The sequence below is a fragment of the Ambystoma mexicanum genome, chromosome 3q (genome assembly GCF_040938575.1).
Source record: "Ambystoma mexicanum isolate Mex_15411 chromosome 3q, UKY_AmexF1_1, whole genome shotgun sequence".
NCBI classification, from domain to species: domain Eukaryota; kingdom Metazoa; phylum Chordata; class Amphibia; order Caudata; family Ambystomatidae; genus Ambystoma; species Ambystoma mexicanum.
In genome coordinates this window covers 984,451,544-984,465,875 of record NC_090926.1, presented here as the reverse complement: position 1 = coordinate 984,465,875, position 14,332 = coordinate 984,451,544, and the positions used below count along the sequence as shown (strand labels likewise).

Below are 14,332 nucleotides of genomic sequence, written 5' to 3'. Positions count from 1 at the left end.
TATTGTGGAGGTAGTGCTGGTTAAACAGACCAAGCACGTTGTTACTTTACTGGACCATCTTTGCTCTATGCTGTATTGTTTTCATAAATGATGAGCTAATCTTCAGCATTTGTGTTTCTATAGATTAAGACAAAGGTTATGACCCAAGCTCCACACATTTTGGGGAGCAGACGGAGGAACTCTATATTTTTCTCCTCCGTTGTGTATTTTTCCTCATCATCACTCTCCTATTAAATCGGGGGATTGAAGAGAAAACGGCGCCCTTGAGAAATTGCATTTTTCTTGGGTCCTTTGTTATAACAGATGGATATTGGAACTGGTCTAGTGCTTTCACTCATGTAATTTACAAGTCATTGGCCATTCAATGAAGCCATCTTGAGGAGTTGAGACAAATCCATCTAGTAATGCTACAGACCGAATGTAATGCAAGTAGGTGCTAATTTCCCATCAATGCTTTGTAAGGTCTAGAACATGAATTGTTCATCCAGCGAGTGCTCCATCGCTGCTTGTAAACCGGGGATGCATAGAAATACCTGGGCTATGTGCAGGTAATGTTGCTCGTGATCACGGATGCGTTTTCCCAACTTAATTTTGGGACTTTAGGCCCCTTCAACACATGGTTTTAAATAAAGTAGAATGCATTACTAGCTAAGACACAGCCAACACAAAATCTGTTTTTAACACAGCTTTCTAAAGTGTCAGATTTTAGTGCCTTTAAAACCACCCAGTGGGTGTTTCAGCTAAGGAAAGCTGAAAATACATAAATATCTTAGGACGACATTTTGGAAGATATAATGTAGATTGTTATGTTTGTGTTGCCTCTTTTGACTGGAGCATATTCAACATACTTTTGTTAAGTGTGTGTACAAAAAATGTACGTAAAGGTTGACGATGTTGGATCAATAAGGGGGTTTTACTCTGACAAAGAATATTTTGAATAACAGCATATTTAGTATATCTCTGTGTTCATAATTATGAAGAATAAAGTACCATTATTAGTAGCAGATTCTCAACTGCGGCCCCTGTCTTTTTGTTTGAAGATGTACTGGTGCTACAGTACAATTGACAGTTCAAATTCATCACCCACAGAAATTACAGATATAGACGATGATCAGGAATTTTAGCAAGCATTTGCAAAACCAACAGTTTGACTTGTGTAAATATTGGCTAGGCATTTGCCAGGCACTGCCAGAAAGATACTACCTGGCAATAAAATGGTGATTACTGGAAAAGTGTGCGACTGCCTGGGTTTATGATAATGGTACCTAGCAAATGCCTATACTATAAGTGCCACATTTAAAACTGCAACTAAGCCATTAACTCTCAGCAAACTGCTTAGTATTAACAGTGGCAGTACAAAGTTTGATTTTACTGCTTAATAGAGCTAGCTCAAAGAGATCCAACAGGGAACGAAATTAAGATAGGTTAAGCTAGTGATAAAAGCAGCTCTGTGTACGCAGCATGAACCAGTGACTAGGAGCTACCACAGGGGAATGAGGAGCTTTTACATAGCATTTCCGAAAATCTAACATCCACATAATGAGAACAATGATAGCTTTGCTTCTGGTCTATGACCCCTTATTTGTTACATGACTTATAGATGTGGCCTAACATTTATTTATTGATGTCCCCAAATGCACAAAGTTAAGTCACATAGGTGTGTTTGTTTGACATTAACCTGGGGAGCAGAAAGTAGCTCCTGGTAACGGTTGGTGTCAAGCTAACCAGGTTCTTCTAGGCTAAATCCACGTTCATCGCTCTTGATCACCAAATGTCTGCTAACATTTTAACCTTTGAGAAATGTGTGTTGCCTGATCTCAAGGCACTACTAAATGTACATAATCCATTAAGACACAATCTAGCCAAAGCGGAAAGGATTGCTTTTTAAGGCCTATGCAAAAAACAAACTAGTAGTTAAACCAGCTGATAAGGGGGTGGGATTGTGGTAATGAGCACTGCACAGTATCTCAATTAGGTAATGACCCTTCTAAATGATATAGAGAACTACAACACTCCAAGAAAGGCTCCCACTATGGAGATTCAAAGGTTAAATAGAGGACTCTACTACCCTTGCTCTAGAAAAAGATTGGATCTCGAAACGTGAATTCAATTTCCTCAATCTCTCTTCTGGGAGGACCCCCACTTTTTATTCATTACCAAAAAGAGTATATAAATGTTTACCAACCACCTGTGAGACCCATTGTTTTCTAACTGTGGGTCATACCTAGAACCTTTAGGCAAATGTATAGACATCTTTCTCAAGCTGATCAGCCAAACCACTGAATCTTATCTACAGGACACCACCTCTGTAATTAAAGCCTTTGATGGTAGGCAGATCAGTAGCTCTGAGGACATCCTTTTTACAATGGACATCCTCAGGATGAAGCCATGCATTGTGTAACACAATACCTCAACATTCACACCCCAGACAGAGTACCAACAGAGTTCATCATTGATTGCACTACAAACAAATCGTTTTGAATTCAATGGGTATGGTATGTGCTGATCAAAGTAACTGCAGAGTGTGCAGTCTTTGCCCCGAGCCTGCGGTTCTGTACATGGCTACTTTTGAAAAGGATTGTGTACTCTGAAACCAACCCTTTTCGTCAACATAAATCTTTGTGGAAACAATACAATGATGATGTCCCGTTTATCTGGCACGGGGAAATTGATAGTCTGCATGAGTTCCACAATTGATTGAATAACCGTAATCCTCAAATTAAATTTACAATGGAACATGATACCATGAAGATTCATTTTTTAGATCTAGGTCTATCAAATGTTGACAACACACTAACATGCACCATATTCAGAAAACTAAACAAGGGGAACACACTCCTGCATTACCATAGTTTTCACCAGAGACGCCTCCAAGACCATCTCCCCTTCGGACAATATTTGAGACTGCGCCGTAACTGCACGAATCTGACTCAGGAGGATATTGTAGTAAACTTGTTAGAAAATCTAAGAAAAGTGCTAGATACACTCATTGAGTGTCCCTACTAACCAATCACAACAGGGAAGACAAGGAGCCGAGAATGACATGCGTCATACCCGTACCCCATCTACCTTGCAAGTTAAGCAGATCAATACAAAATATTGGCCAGTTGTCAAACTTACATTACCAGATGAGGAGATTACAATGTTTTCACTGAAATGTACTCTGAACCTTAGAAATAAACTGGTTTACTCTAGAATTGCAAATACAGCACCCCAAGAATACTCTCTGGAACCTGCGACCACTGACTGGCAGCACTATCCATGTGGCACATGCATGGTCTGTAGATTTACAGATAAGATATTATCCTTCCAGATCAGGGACAGAGCATGGGAACTAAGAGAACTTACTAATTGTAAGACACAGAAAGTCAACTTGGATATGTCGGCCAAACGAAGAGGGCAGTCAATACCAGAATTTCCGAACATAGGTCAAGAATCGGATGCAAACTTATCACTGCCCTTTTGGTTCAACATTTTATTTTATATACCAGATAATATGAAATGGTGGGTGTTAGACACTGTCGAGGGGTATAACAATATTGAGCAATTGCTGCTACAGACAGAATTCCGTTGGATCCATCGCATGGACTCAACAAACAATTTGTCATATGAGAATGGACACCCATTGGCTATCGCAGTACATTGTAAATGTGCAACAGAGTTGATCTTCTGCGACATCCTATCTTACTAAAGTTAACTGCCTTCAACTTTGGGAACTTTGGATCCCCCCCTACCATTAAACATGGATACCTACTCTGGCATTTTTACTGGAGACCCGACAGACTTGAGCAATCAAGGTGGATTCTAATCGCAAGCCCATCCTGTTACAAGAAACACTTCAGTGAATGTCAACACACGCGTGTATTACTCATTTTGTTTAAGTGATGTGACTCTTTGATTTGTTGCATTGTTGTTTCTACAATATCAGACTATGCAAGATTCTGCAATGTTGCTTTGATATAAGTGTGTGTTCACCTAAAATCATGTAAACAAACAAGGATATTTGTACTGTATTTTAACCTGGACAAAATTCTTTCACACCAATTCCGAGTGCGACTGGTATCATACGGCAGTTTCAGTAACACAGGCAATTTGGGATATTTTTATTTTGTATGACCCAGTTGGTCTTTTGACACATTCCATTACATGCTATGTTTGGTTTCCCTAAATTCTTCAACCAGCATGTAATAAAATGAGCGCTATAACCAATTGGCCCCTAAATTCGGGCTAGAAAACATTGGCAGTTGTGTTTAGCACATGCATCTTTTAGAAACAATTACGGCGCCGCTGCTTATACGGCACTCTCCCTTTACCAGTGTATGTGAGAGAGCCAACCTTTAGACATTGCAATGACATCTTTTGTTTACCCGATTACGTTTTAGACGTTGTGATGTCATTTGACCTTTAAGGGATGAATGGCGTCCATGAGAAGGTCACTGATCCAGTGTTTTAGGCACGGCACCCGATAGCGCGGCTGCCGCGCTTTTGATAGTGTAACCGAGTCAATTCGGTATGTGATCCTCTGTAAATGAGGCTACCACTATTATAGTAACATCGGTGCCTGTTACACTTCACTTTATTTATTTGCCCATCGTCATCTTTGCAGCCGGTGTTGCGCGCAAGATGCATTTTTCTCTGCGCTAATATGGCAATCTTTAGAATTAACATCCTTTCCCGCACTTCCTAATTGAAGGTCTGTGCAATCTCCCCGAACCCTGCTGCTAAGTTTTTGCACTCATCTTTATATATATAGCACATGCCTAAGTCCATACATGTAGTTGCCTCCATGCCCAGGTGTCTACGTGTGTTGAGCAGCAAATAGCTTTCTGCACTTTGTGAGAAACCTGAAGGTATTCCCCTACCTACTCCCCCGGGATCTTGCATTCAGGTGGCCAGGGAAGCACCATCGCTTTTGGATCTTGACTCTGGGGTTTTGACAAGCAAGGGAGGATCACACGAGTGGAATGTCACAGGGGATCAGGAGGAGAATGCCTAAAGACGAGACATGGTATTCCCTCTTTCCCAATTGTACATCAGCACACTCTCCCTCAGCCTTTATGGGGTATTTTCAGTCTCATCCCATCTTCCCCTCCCCATTTCCAACATGTGCTGGGATGAGGAAGATGCAACTAGGAGTTAGAAAGATTACCCATTGGAACAGTACCGTGTAGAAGATGACTGGAGAGGCCTACGCTACACCACTAGGCTGCCCCCCTTTAATAGAGTCTGGCAGGTTCAAGCATTTTACACTAACCATACACACCAGAACCCAATTGACCCTCAGTTATGGAATAAAAGGTGGAGTTCTGCCTGAGTGAATGAGCGAGCTGGGGTGGCTGGATGGATCGTGGAAGCCAGGGAACAGGAGGCAGCAACAGGAGGAGCCCGGAGGAGAACGGGATACGAGGACACTGACCCGTTGGGTCAGAGTGATTGCAGCATGGCATGGGAACCGTGTCTCCATGGAGCAGGATTGGGGAAAGCTGTGACCGGTTGGCCGTATCCCGGCCAGTGCTTGTTCCCCTGGGATGTGTGCCGGTCTCAGAGGTGTCTGAGAAGCAGGGGGTGAGACACAGACCTTGACACACACATTCCAAGGAAACTGCCCTTAAGTGCAGCGCTACTCTGAGTTTCATGAGCAAGAAACTCAGTAGTAAGAGCGAAAGGTGCAAGCATCACAATAATTAAAAAGCAAGAGAAAGCAAGAGAAAAAAAAAGGTACGCTAGCGGTCCAAAAGCAGAAAAAGCAGAAACACTGAGTTGAAGAACAGAAAGAAAAGAGGGTGCAAGCAACCTGGAAGAAAGAAGGAAAACGTGAGAAAGGTGCAGGCAGCATGAAGCAAACAGAGGAAGAGTACAAGAGGCATGGCAAGGTAAAGGAAGTGTGCAAAAGGCACAGAAAAGACAAAAAGTAAAAAAGGAAAGTGTGTAAGAGGCACGGAGGAGAAAAGGTGCCAGAAGAAATACAGAGTGTAAAGCGAGGTATCACGTATCAGAGTGGTCGCGCATGGGGAGGAGCAAAAGCCCTGCGTTCTCGAAAGTCCGATACTGCCCCGGTGTTGACCGAAGGAGGTGTACAGGGCACTTGATAGGTGGAAAACTGGGAGCTACACAGAGCGAAATGGGAGCCCCCTAAGTGAAGAAAAAGCTGTTGGACTCTCACAAGAAAGAACTGTTTTGAGAGTTGCATCCTGACAAACCTTTGGCGTTTTGTATTCGGGAATTATTGTGACCTTTTTAAGTAGGAGGGGCATAGGGTTGGGGAAGGGCACCCCGAGAGGACCAAAGGAAGCTACGAGAGACATTGTTGAAAAGAGAGGCCTAGACTAAGGGGAAGGGAACTCTGAGGAACTGTGACTCTTCATTTTGGGTACCAGAGGGGTCAGGGCTTTGGGAAGGGAAGCCCAAGAGACCCAGAGACACTGTAAACCGTATTGTCCTACTACACAAACCCTACCCGCAAGATCGCTAGGGCACCCCTTATTGCGTTTAACAATTTTTAAACTTGTAAGGCTACCTGAAATCAGCTTTGGTTTTTCATTTCTTTTTGAATCACCATTTTTATTTAAAAAGACCTAGCATCACATTTGTTTCAAGAGTGAGGGCAAGAATAGGTTTGGACACAGCCAGACTTTGCGTTTGGACTTGCAGACATCAACGGCCCTTAGAAGCATCAGTTGAAGGAACAAGCCCATTAGAGTTATGGCCAGTTAGAAATCACATCAACCCTACAAAGTTTTATTATAAAGGTTTTCAAACGGTTGCTTTTGAGTCTGTGGGCCTCATGACGGTTCTGGTGGTAACCGTGCCGCTGATACCGGCGGGTTGCCGCTGGACCCGTAAAAAACTACTGGCACCCGACTTCCTGGTGCCAACAGGCTATTCCAAGTTCGGCGGCCGGGAAGCCAGGCACCAGCAATTTTGTTAATTCCCATTCCCATAGAGTCCCATAACCACCCCCTTTTTTTATCCCCTCCACACCGATCAGAACTCTGCATGCTTTTGTACTACCATTAACAATGTATGTATATCCAAATACTCATGTCATATAACTAAGTTGTTAGCTCTGTAACCAGTAATGATTTTCTGTAACAGTGTCACTATGCCCCAGGGCTGCTGCGCACTTTATAAATGCTAATAAATAAAATATGTACAAAACAACCTTACCGAAACGTGTTGTTGGCTTTCTTTTTAGGTTCACAGGGGTGTTGAACTTTTATTAATTTAGAGCCCTTGGATTCTGATTACAGCAATGAACACTGTGGGATGGTTAATTAATCAGCATCTTCCCAACTCTGCTTTAGTTGAGTTGCAGTACCTAATGTGTCACCCCTTTTTGTAAGTATCGCTCAACTTCGATTTTTTAAATGTATTGAGTGATTGTTGTTTTTTATTTCTTTAGCACCAGGGCGCTCTTGGTCCTAAGGGCGGCGACTTCATACTGTTCGCCCAAACGCTTTTTGTGTCGCACACTTCACTTTGTGACACATTTTATTCTCATCTTTTAGCATCGACCCTGGTAGTTTTGCTACCTTCTAGACTCCATTGGTTATAGCACTCTTCACTCCCATTCACTTTCTCAGCACTAACGGGCATGTATGGGTTATGGACAATATTCAAATAGATTGTCTTTGACATTGTATTAATTCAATGATAAAGAAACGAATAGGATGATGTAATTGAAATACTTGTGATATAACTGAATAATATCACATTTTGAAGGATGTATTCTTATCATAAAATATATAACAAACATAGATTATGATTGAATGAATCGATCTTGTGTCTTTATATCTAGGTATTGAATACATTAAGAGGTATTCCACTATTTACTGTTTTGAAAGAAAAGCTAACTTTGCCCACCAGGGACTACCTTCTGTTGTACCCATGTTCTAGGATACAAGCCGGAGCTAAATGGCTCCATGCTCCCCTCAATTTTTAACCCAGTCCCAAGGTGATGCGTTTTGGGCGGGGTGGGCAATGAGCATATGAATTAGAATGGGCCTGGCAAGTCAATGGGTGGGTAAAATAATCAAACAAGCTGCACATCTCTCCTCACGTCATCTCCCTCCTAAACTGTACTCCAATGCAATAGTTTTGGCTTAGAGGCAGTGCTTAAGCACGACCCAATAGCAAAATGAAAACATGGTAACACGAAGAGGGCAGGGAATATGGCACAGACCTAAGAATAAAAATATTGCACGAGACAATTAATAAATGGGAGAAGAGGAGGGCAGATTAAAAATCTGTGTCAGGGTTCGAAATGGAGGGGAGCTGGGAGCTATTTAGCTCCTGCCTGTAGTCTAGAAGAGCCTGGTTAGCGTGACACCAACAGTTACCAGGAGCTGCTGCAGGCTCCCCAGGCCAATTGATGCATAACAAACATAACGCTGTGCATTTGGGACAATCTATAAACATTATGAGACATCTATAGGGCATTTAAAGCATATAGTCTCATAGATAATGTACACAATGATAAGTTTGCATCTTGTGTGGAAGTTAGATTGCCGTATGTACTGGCTTCTCGTTTCCAGTGGTAGCTTATGGTCACTGGTTCAAGCTGCTTCTAGCTCCTGATTATCGATTCTGAATTTTGATCCCTGAATGGGGCAGAGAATGCATAGAGGATGAGAGTGGCTAGAATGGAAGACTCTTTTACATATTACACAGCAAAAGGTACTATCAGCCCATAATCCGCCTATGTGAGACTCTTAGAGCAGAGGACATACTTCTGCAGACTAAGAAGCAGCATCCATTTCCAAAGAGCTATTCAAGGATCGGGAAATGGGTCCTGTTGAAACAAGATAACAAAAAAGCAAAAAAGGTTTACGATTGCCCAGTAATTGTTACTTGAATTACTGATTGCAAGGTTGCCATACATTGTGGGTTTGCAATTATAGGACTGTGCAATTGTGCAGAGGTTGCATCACGCAAATCATAGGAAAATATGCACCAAAGTGCTCAACTGCCCTCATCCCCAATTCCAAATGACTCATGTGGTTCCAGAAACCCTACACCTCTTACTAATTATATTCCATAGAGAAAATTGTCCTGCTTCTCATCAGTAATACTCCACAAAATGAATGCCAGAATCCTGATCTGCTCACTCGTAATACAGGGACAAATGAGACTCCAGGGACCTGCCTTCGGTCCGTCACATTCCACAGAATGGATTCTGGGCAAACATTCTCTAGCTTCTCGCCTTCCTCATATTCATTGCACAGACGCTGACCACTATGCAACACGGATGAGATGATATAGTTTTTTATTTATATCGCGCTCGTACACAAGTGTTTCAGATGGTGGCAGGAGGGAGATGCCTCCGTCCTGTAAGATTCCACAGATATGATTCTAGGGTCCCTAGCCCGCCTCTGTAATCTTCCATGGATATGCTAACTGGGGTTTACTAAAAAATGTCGAAATTAAATACGTTTCGATGCATGTTTACTGTGCATTCGACCTGGTATAAAGTAATCGACACCCATAATACTCAATAAGGGGAGCGCGGGTGTCCCCGCTCCTAGTTCGGTATTATGGGCTGAGAGGGTTGCAGGGGTGTCCCCCCCCATACATTAAATGGCCAGCAGGGTAGAAAAAATCCCAAAAACTCGAATTTCAAAATTCTAACAAGTGGGCTTTGCAATTTTGTAAGTTGAGTTTTTGGGATTCGGTTTTATAACGTAGATCTCTGATCAATCACATTTTATGAATAGGATTCCAGGGGACCCTTCCTCTCACCTATAACGTTTCCCAAACAGGGTTCCAGGCACAATGCACCTCCCACCCGCAATAGTTACTGGATGAGTTAGACTTCCTGGGTCTCTCACCTGTAGTATTCCACGTAGCTGGTCTGGTTTGCAATGTCCCCAAGGTTGATGCCAGCATCTCCCCAGACAGGTAGCCCTGCCAGCTGGGTGACTATGTTGCTCTCCATCTGCTGGAGAAACCTCAAGCTCTGCACATAGTCGCCACGTGCTGCAAAGATCTCGTTCAGGCGGGACAGGTGTTGCTCCAGTGTTCCCTTCATCTTCGCTGTGGTGCCGGACACCTAGAAAAGTGGTAAGCAAAGCAGAGAATGGAGAAAGTGAGAGCGAGACAATTATTTGGCAGGAGGCATAGAAGAGTAAGAATATGGGGATACGAGTTAGGATGGGTAATACGGACAATAGATTTTGAAACATGGATTCATAAATAGTGGATTTTTAAATCCATACAATTAGGAGCCCAGACTTTCCACAGACATTTAAAATTCCAAAAGCTACACTGATCTGGGCTTAACATTTCATTTAAAAGAAATCGTAGCAGACAACTAATCCACACCTGGGTGTCTGCAACATTAATGCAGCAGTACAGACCAGCAAACTGTCCCTTTGGATTGCCACATTGGAATTCTCAAATCTACATATGGCTAGTGCAGGGATTATGCAGCTAAAAAGATTATTTGAAATGTTGAATGGGCAATGGGCATTCCAGGCAATTCAGCAAGCCATTTTGCTACAAAACCTTCATTTCATTGTTAGAATACCCTAAATGGCTCTGGCAAGTGTGTTCGAAATTTGAACATTTCGGACAATGCACATTGTAATACTGTTTGTATTAGTTTGCAGTGATTTAGCCCTTTTTTTGGTATCATGGTTTTATTTATTTGTATTATTAAAATGTATTACTGTGAGGAATCTGACCATCCACACGGTGAGTGCACTGGTGTGGGCTTTTTTGAGGTTTGAGTAATAAAAATAAATGATGGGAGATCAACCTTCGAAAATGTGTGAGGCCATTCCGCACACATTTTCCCTGCTCACCGCACAAAACGCATAGTCAAGTGTACTCGTGGAGGACACAGCCTACAGGCGCCGTCCTCCCCCGTCATATTCCACTGGAATGCGACAGCCACGGGTACATGAAAGCATCTCAAGAAGGGGGAAGGCACACCTTCCTCCAGCCATGGGCAGCTGAATTAAAATTTCAAAGGCCCAATGGATCTGCCTCCCTATTGTCTAGTTCGGCTGGTGGCAGTGCGTACTAATGAGAATTAAATAAGGCAAGCCTGCGAAGGGGCTTGGTCGCAGGACTGACAAGTGGAAGGCAGAACTGACACCTCTTTGGTATGCAATGTATCAACTTGAAGCCAGTTCCCACCCCTCTGTATGAAAGGCAGTGAATGGCATGTTTGGGTCCACTATTTGCTGTAGGCAACCCCTGCATAGTGGACCCCTTTCAGAGGGAGAAGTAACTGATTAAAGGGAAACAGGAAGTCTGCTGTCATCACAATCTTCAAGGGAGACTTGCGCTTTGATCAAGAGTCACAGAGGGCTCAGTTAACCAGAGACTCTTTGATCTACAACAGACAGGAAGCTGGGTAGGATGTAGGAGTATATGTTGTCACCCCTTACCTTTCTTGTTGCAGAGAACTGACTTCACGCATAATAGAAAATTGTTGGTGGGGACCCAAGAATCGTTCATTAAGATAGCCTTAGCCTGCACCAATCACAGGGGCCCATTTGACTTTAAAAGAGGGCCGAACCTCTCACTTAGCAGATCATCCAATGACTTTAAAAGGAGTATGAAGAAGGACTCATTTGGACACTGGCTGATTATATCTTTCGCCAGTGAAGGATGGCCAAGATTTCCAAGAGAGAAGCAAGATCCCACCCCTAAACATCTCCCAGGGAACAGAGGGAGATACCAGACTCAGAACTGGGAGGGCCTGTCCAGCTGCTCCAGAACCGGTAGCCAGCCAGCACACAGCGTGCCCCGGTAGTTTCCGCCAGCAAGCTTCCTAGGTGGGACGTGCCAGAGAGTCTCTGAACAATGGACAAGGCCATTGCCTGCAAACAGTCTCCTCAGCTTTGGGCCATCCACCTTGAAAGAATGACACGAGCCCTGCAAAGAAGCTAGGAGTGCCACACAAGCATCAACCAGTGTCCATCTCAAAAGGACATTTTCGAGGCAATCAAGCTCTCAAACCGCGACCGGCTGCACCACTGACTTGTCACAATGCAGTCACTAAAGCCGTCCGAGATGCCTCGACCAACGTTCCAGATCCACCAACCAGCACAGAGACAACAATTCTTGACCACGAGCAGCCGTGTATGCCAGTCTGCAGCCGCCCGTCCAGCCGCGCTTGCCGAACTGCCTGCTGCCCGATACCCACAGCTGTCTCCCATCTTGAACTCTGTTGCAGGAGCTGCAAAGTGTCCTGGAACAGACTTGACACCGTTGAGCATCAAGAAAATAACAGGCACCAGGTACATCGTGGTTCTGTCCCCCTGGTCCTTTTCCGAAGGTCCCGAGTGACTTTCACAACCCCTTGCTCACTTGGTGTTGAAACCAAATAACCGTGAACGGTTAAGACTGATTGCTTTACCAACTACCTTCCCGTCAGTACCCAGAGTGCATCCCTTTCTTTTGTGAAACTGTTTCCTTTGTGTTCCTTTACAGGGTGGGTCTTTTGTAGTATGCTAGAACTGTTGTAATAATTATATTTATATACAACCTTGACTGGACAGTCCCTTTCATCATTGGGTAATAATAGTATTTTTGCTGTGTTGCAACTAACCAATGATCCACGACCTTGCGAGATAAGCCTGCCGTTCCATCCACGTTACCAAAATTGGACAAGGAGGTTTATAATGGACTTGTGTTACAATCTGTTTTGATCCCTTCTGGTGTACTACAGGTGTGGGGCTGATTGATGATTTAGAAAACGATATTTATCCCTGGCCCATCAGTGCCGCAGAAGTTGATTCTTCACAAATAATGATTATTACCTTTTTTTGGCTCGGGCTATTCGTTTTATTCCACCCCCCCCCCCTCGAACTATATCTCATCCTGCAACCTGTATGGGGAGGGGTTAATGTGAATGATCCTCGTCAGTTTTTACTGCCACCATTATAAAAGCTGAAATGAATGCCTGGTGCGGTAGGTATTGTAAGGGATCAAGAGTAAGACTTGGGCACAGTGGCATCTTGAGTATGGGTTACAGACTTATTTGGCATAAACGAAAACGGGTTGAAGAAATCCTATCTGTCCCTAATTTTAAGAGGGGTTTCCCTGTCTACAAAACTAAGGAACATCTGTGTTAGGATGTTAACCATCAAGCTTCCTCCAAACTGACCCTTACATGCTAAACTTAATATGCGTACTTGGGTTTTGTGTAATTAACTACTTATAACTTTCCCAAAGTTACCAACATAAGGTTCCAAGATGCAGCTAAACAAAAGAATAGAGTTCCACTAGGAAAGGGGTATTCCCTCTTCCCCTAGATTTCCTCTGGTCTTCCAAAGACTTTCAACATAAAAATCAATAATATTCCATTGTGTTCATAAGGAGACCACTCTCTCCCCAAGTTGTTCTTCTCGTCTACTGTTTTATTTCACAGTTCCTAAAAAAGGGGGAAGGAGACAACTCCACCTTTGGACAGGTTTCCCGTGGGTCTCTCCGAATATAGAAGTTTAGATCTCCTTTGCCTTCTCTTCAATTAGTCAGTTCTTTGGGGTTCTCGCTCTGGTTCTTGCCCTTCTTTTAAAAGGTTTATCACTTCCCCTTTTGTCTAGGGAGGTACCGAATAGTAGATTTAGTATTCAGCCGAATAAATCATGTTCCAAACGACTTAGAAAAAGCACTTTAAAACAAACATGAAAGGACGATTTTAGATATATTCCCAGCTTCCATTTATTTCTCTTCATTTTAATAAGATAAGATATAATTATATAAAGCATACACGCGTGGCTAGAAAAGAACAGATTAACAAGACAACAGGGATCAAATGTATGGAATAATGTTGTCTATGCAAATCCTGTGATGTACAAAGTGTGAGGCTTCATGTATGCAAATTTCCAAAGAAGCTAGTTTGCCCAAGAGGCTAATATGGTCTGGGAAATGTCAGTCACATCTTGCACTGGCTGATATTTATCTGACTTTCCCCCAGCCCTTCCGACCTAGAAGAGGTAGCCCACATGTTGGTAAATTTTCAATTTTCCAAATACCCATGTCCCCCAGATCAATTTTACTAGTAAAACAGTTCTCTGACTATGTGCTATAGTGTGTCCTCACATCTATCTCTCCATGCCCCCTCTCGCAGACTGCTGTTACACCCCGCCATGCACATCACTCCAGAAGACGGGCTTGTTCTTTAAAAGGTACGCACAAACATGTTTTCCTTCCTTATGGTATGCGGCGCTTCATTCCCCCATTCCTTTCACAGTGGAGATTGCGGCAGGGATTGAACAAACTACGAGTACCATGATGCTCCACTGCACTATCATGTGCCCTGCGCCTCCAATCACCATGCTCTGACGTTTTGCTTTCTCTTTCGGATAAATGCAGTTTT

General features: G+C 43.2%; 1 protein-coding gene across 1 annotated transcript in view; it reads right to left on the bottom strand.

The window, feature by feature from the left end:
• Window positions 1–14,332, bottom strand: part of TTYH2 (tweety family member 2) — a 554,125-nt gene that overhangs the window by 266,054 nt on the left and 273,739 nt on the right. Inside the window, exon 4 of the mRNA XM_069655121.1 lies at window positions 9,828–10,048. Coding sequence (XP_069511222.1) covers window positions 9,828–10,048 — 221 coding nt within the window. The remainder of the gene's footprint in view (window positions 1–9,827; window positions 10,049–14,332) is intronic.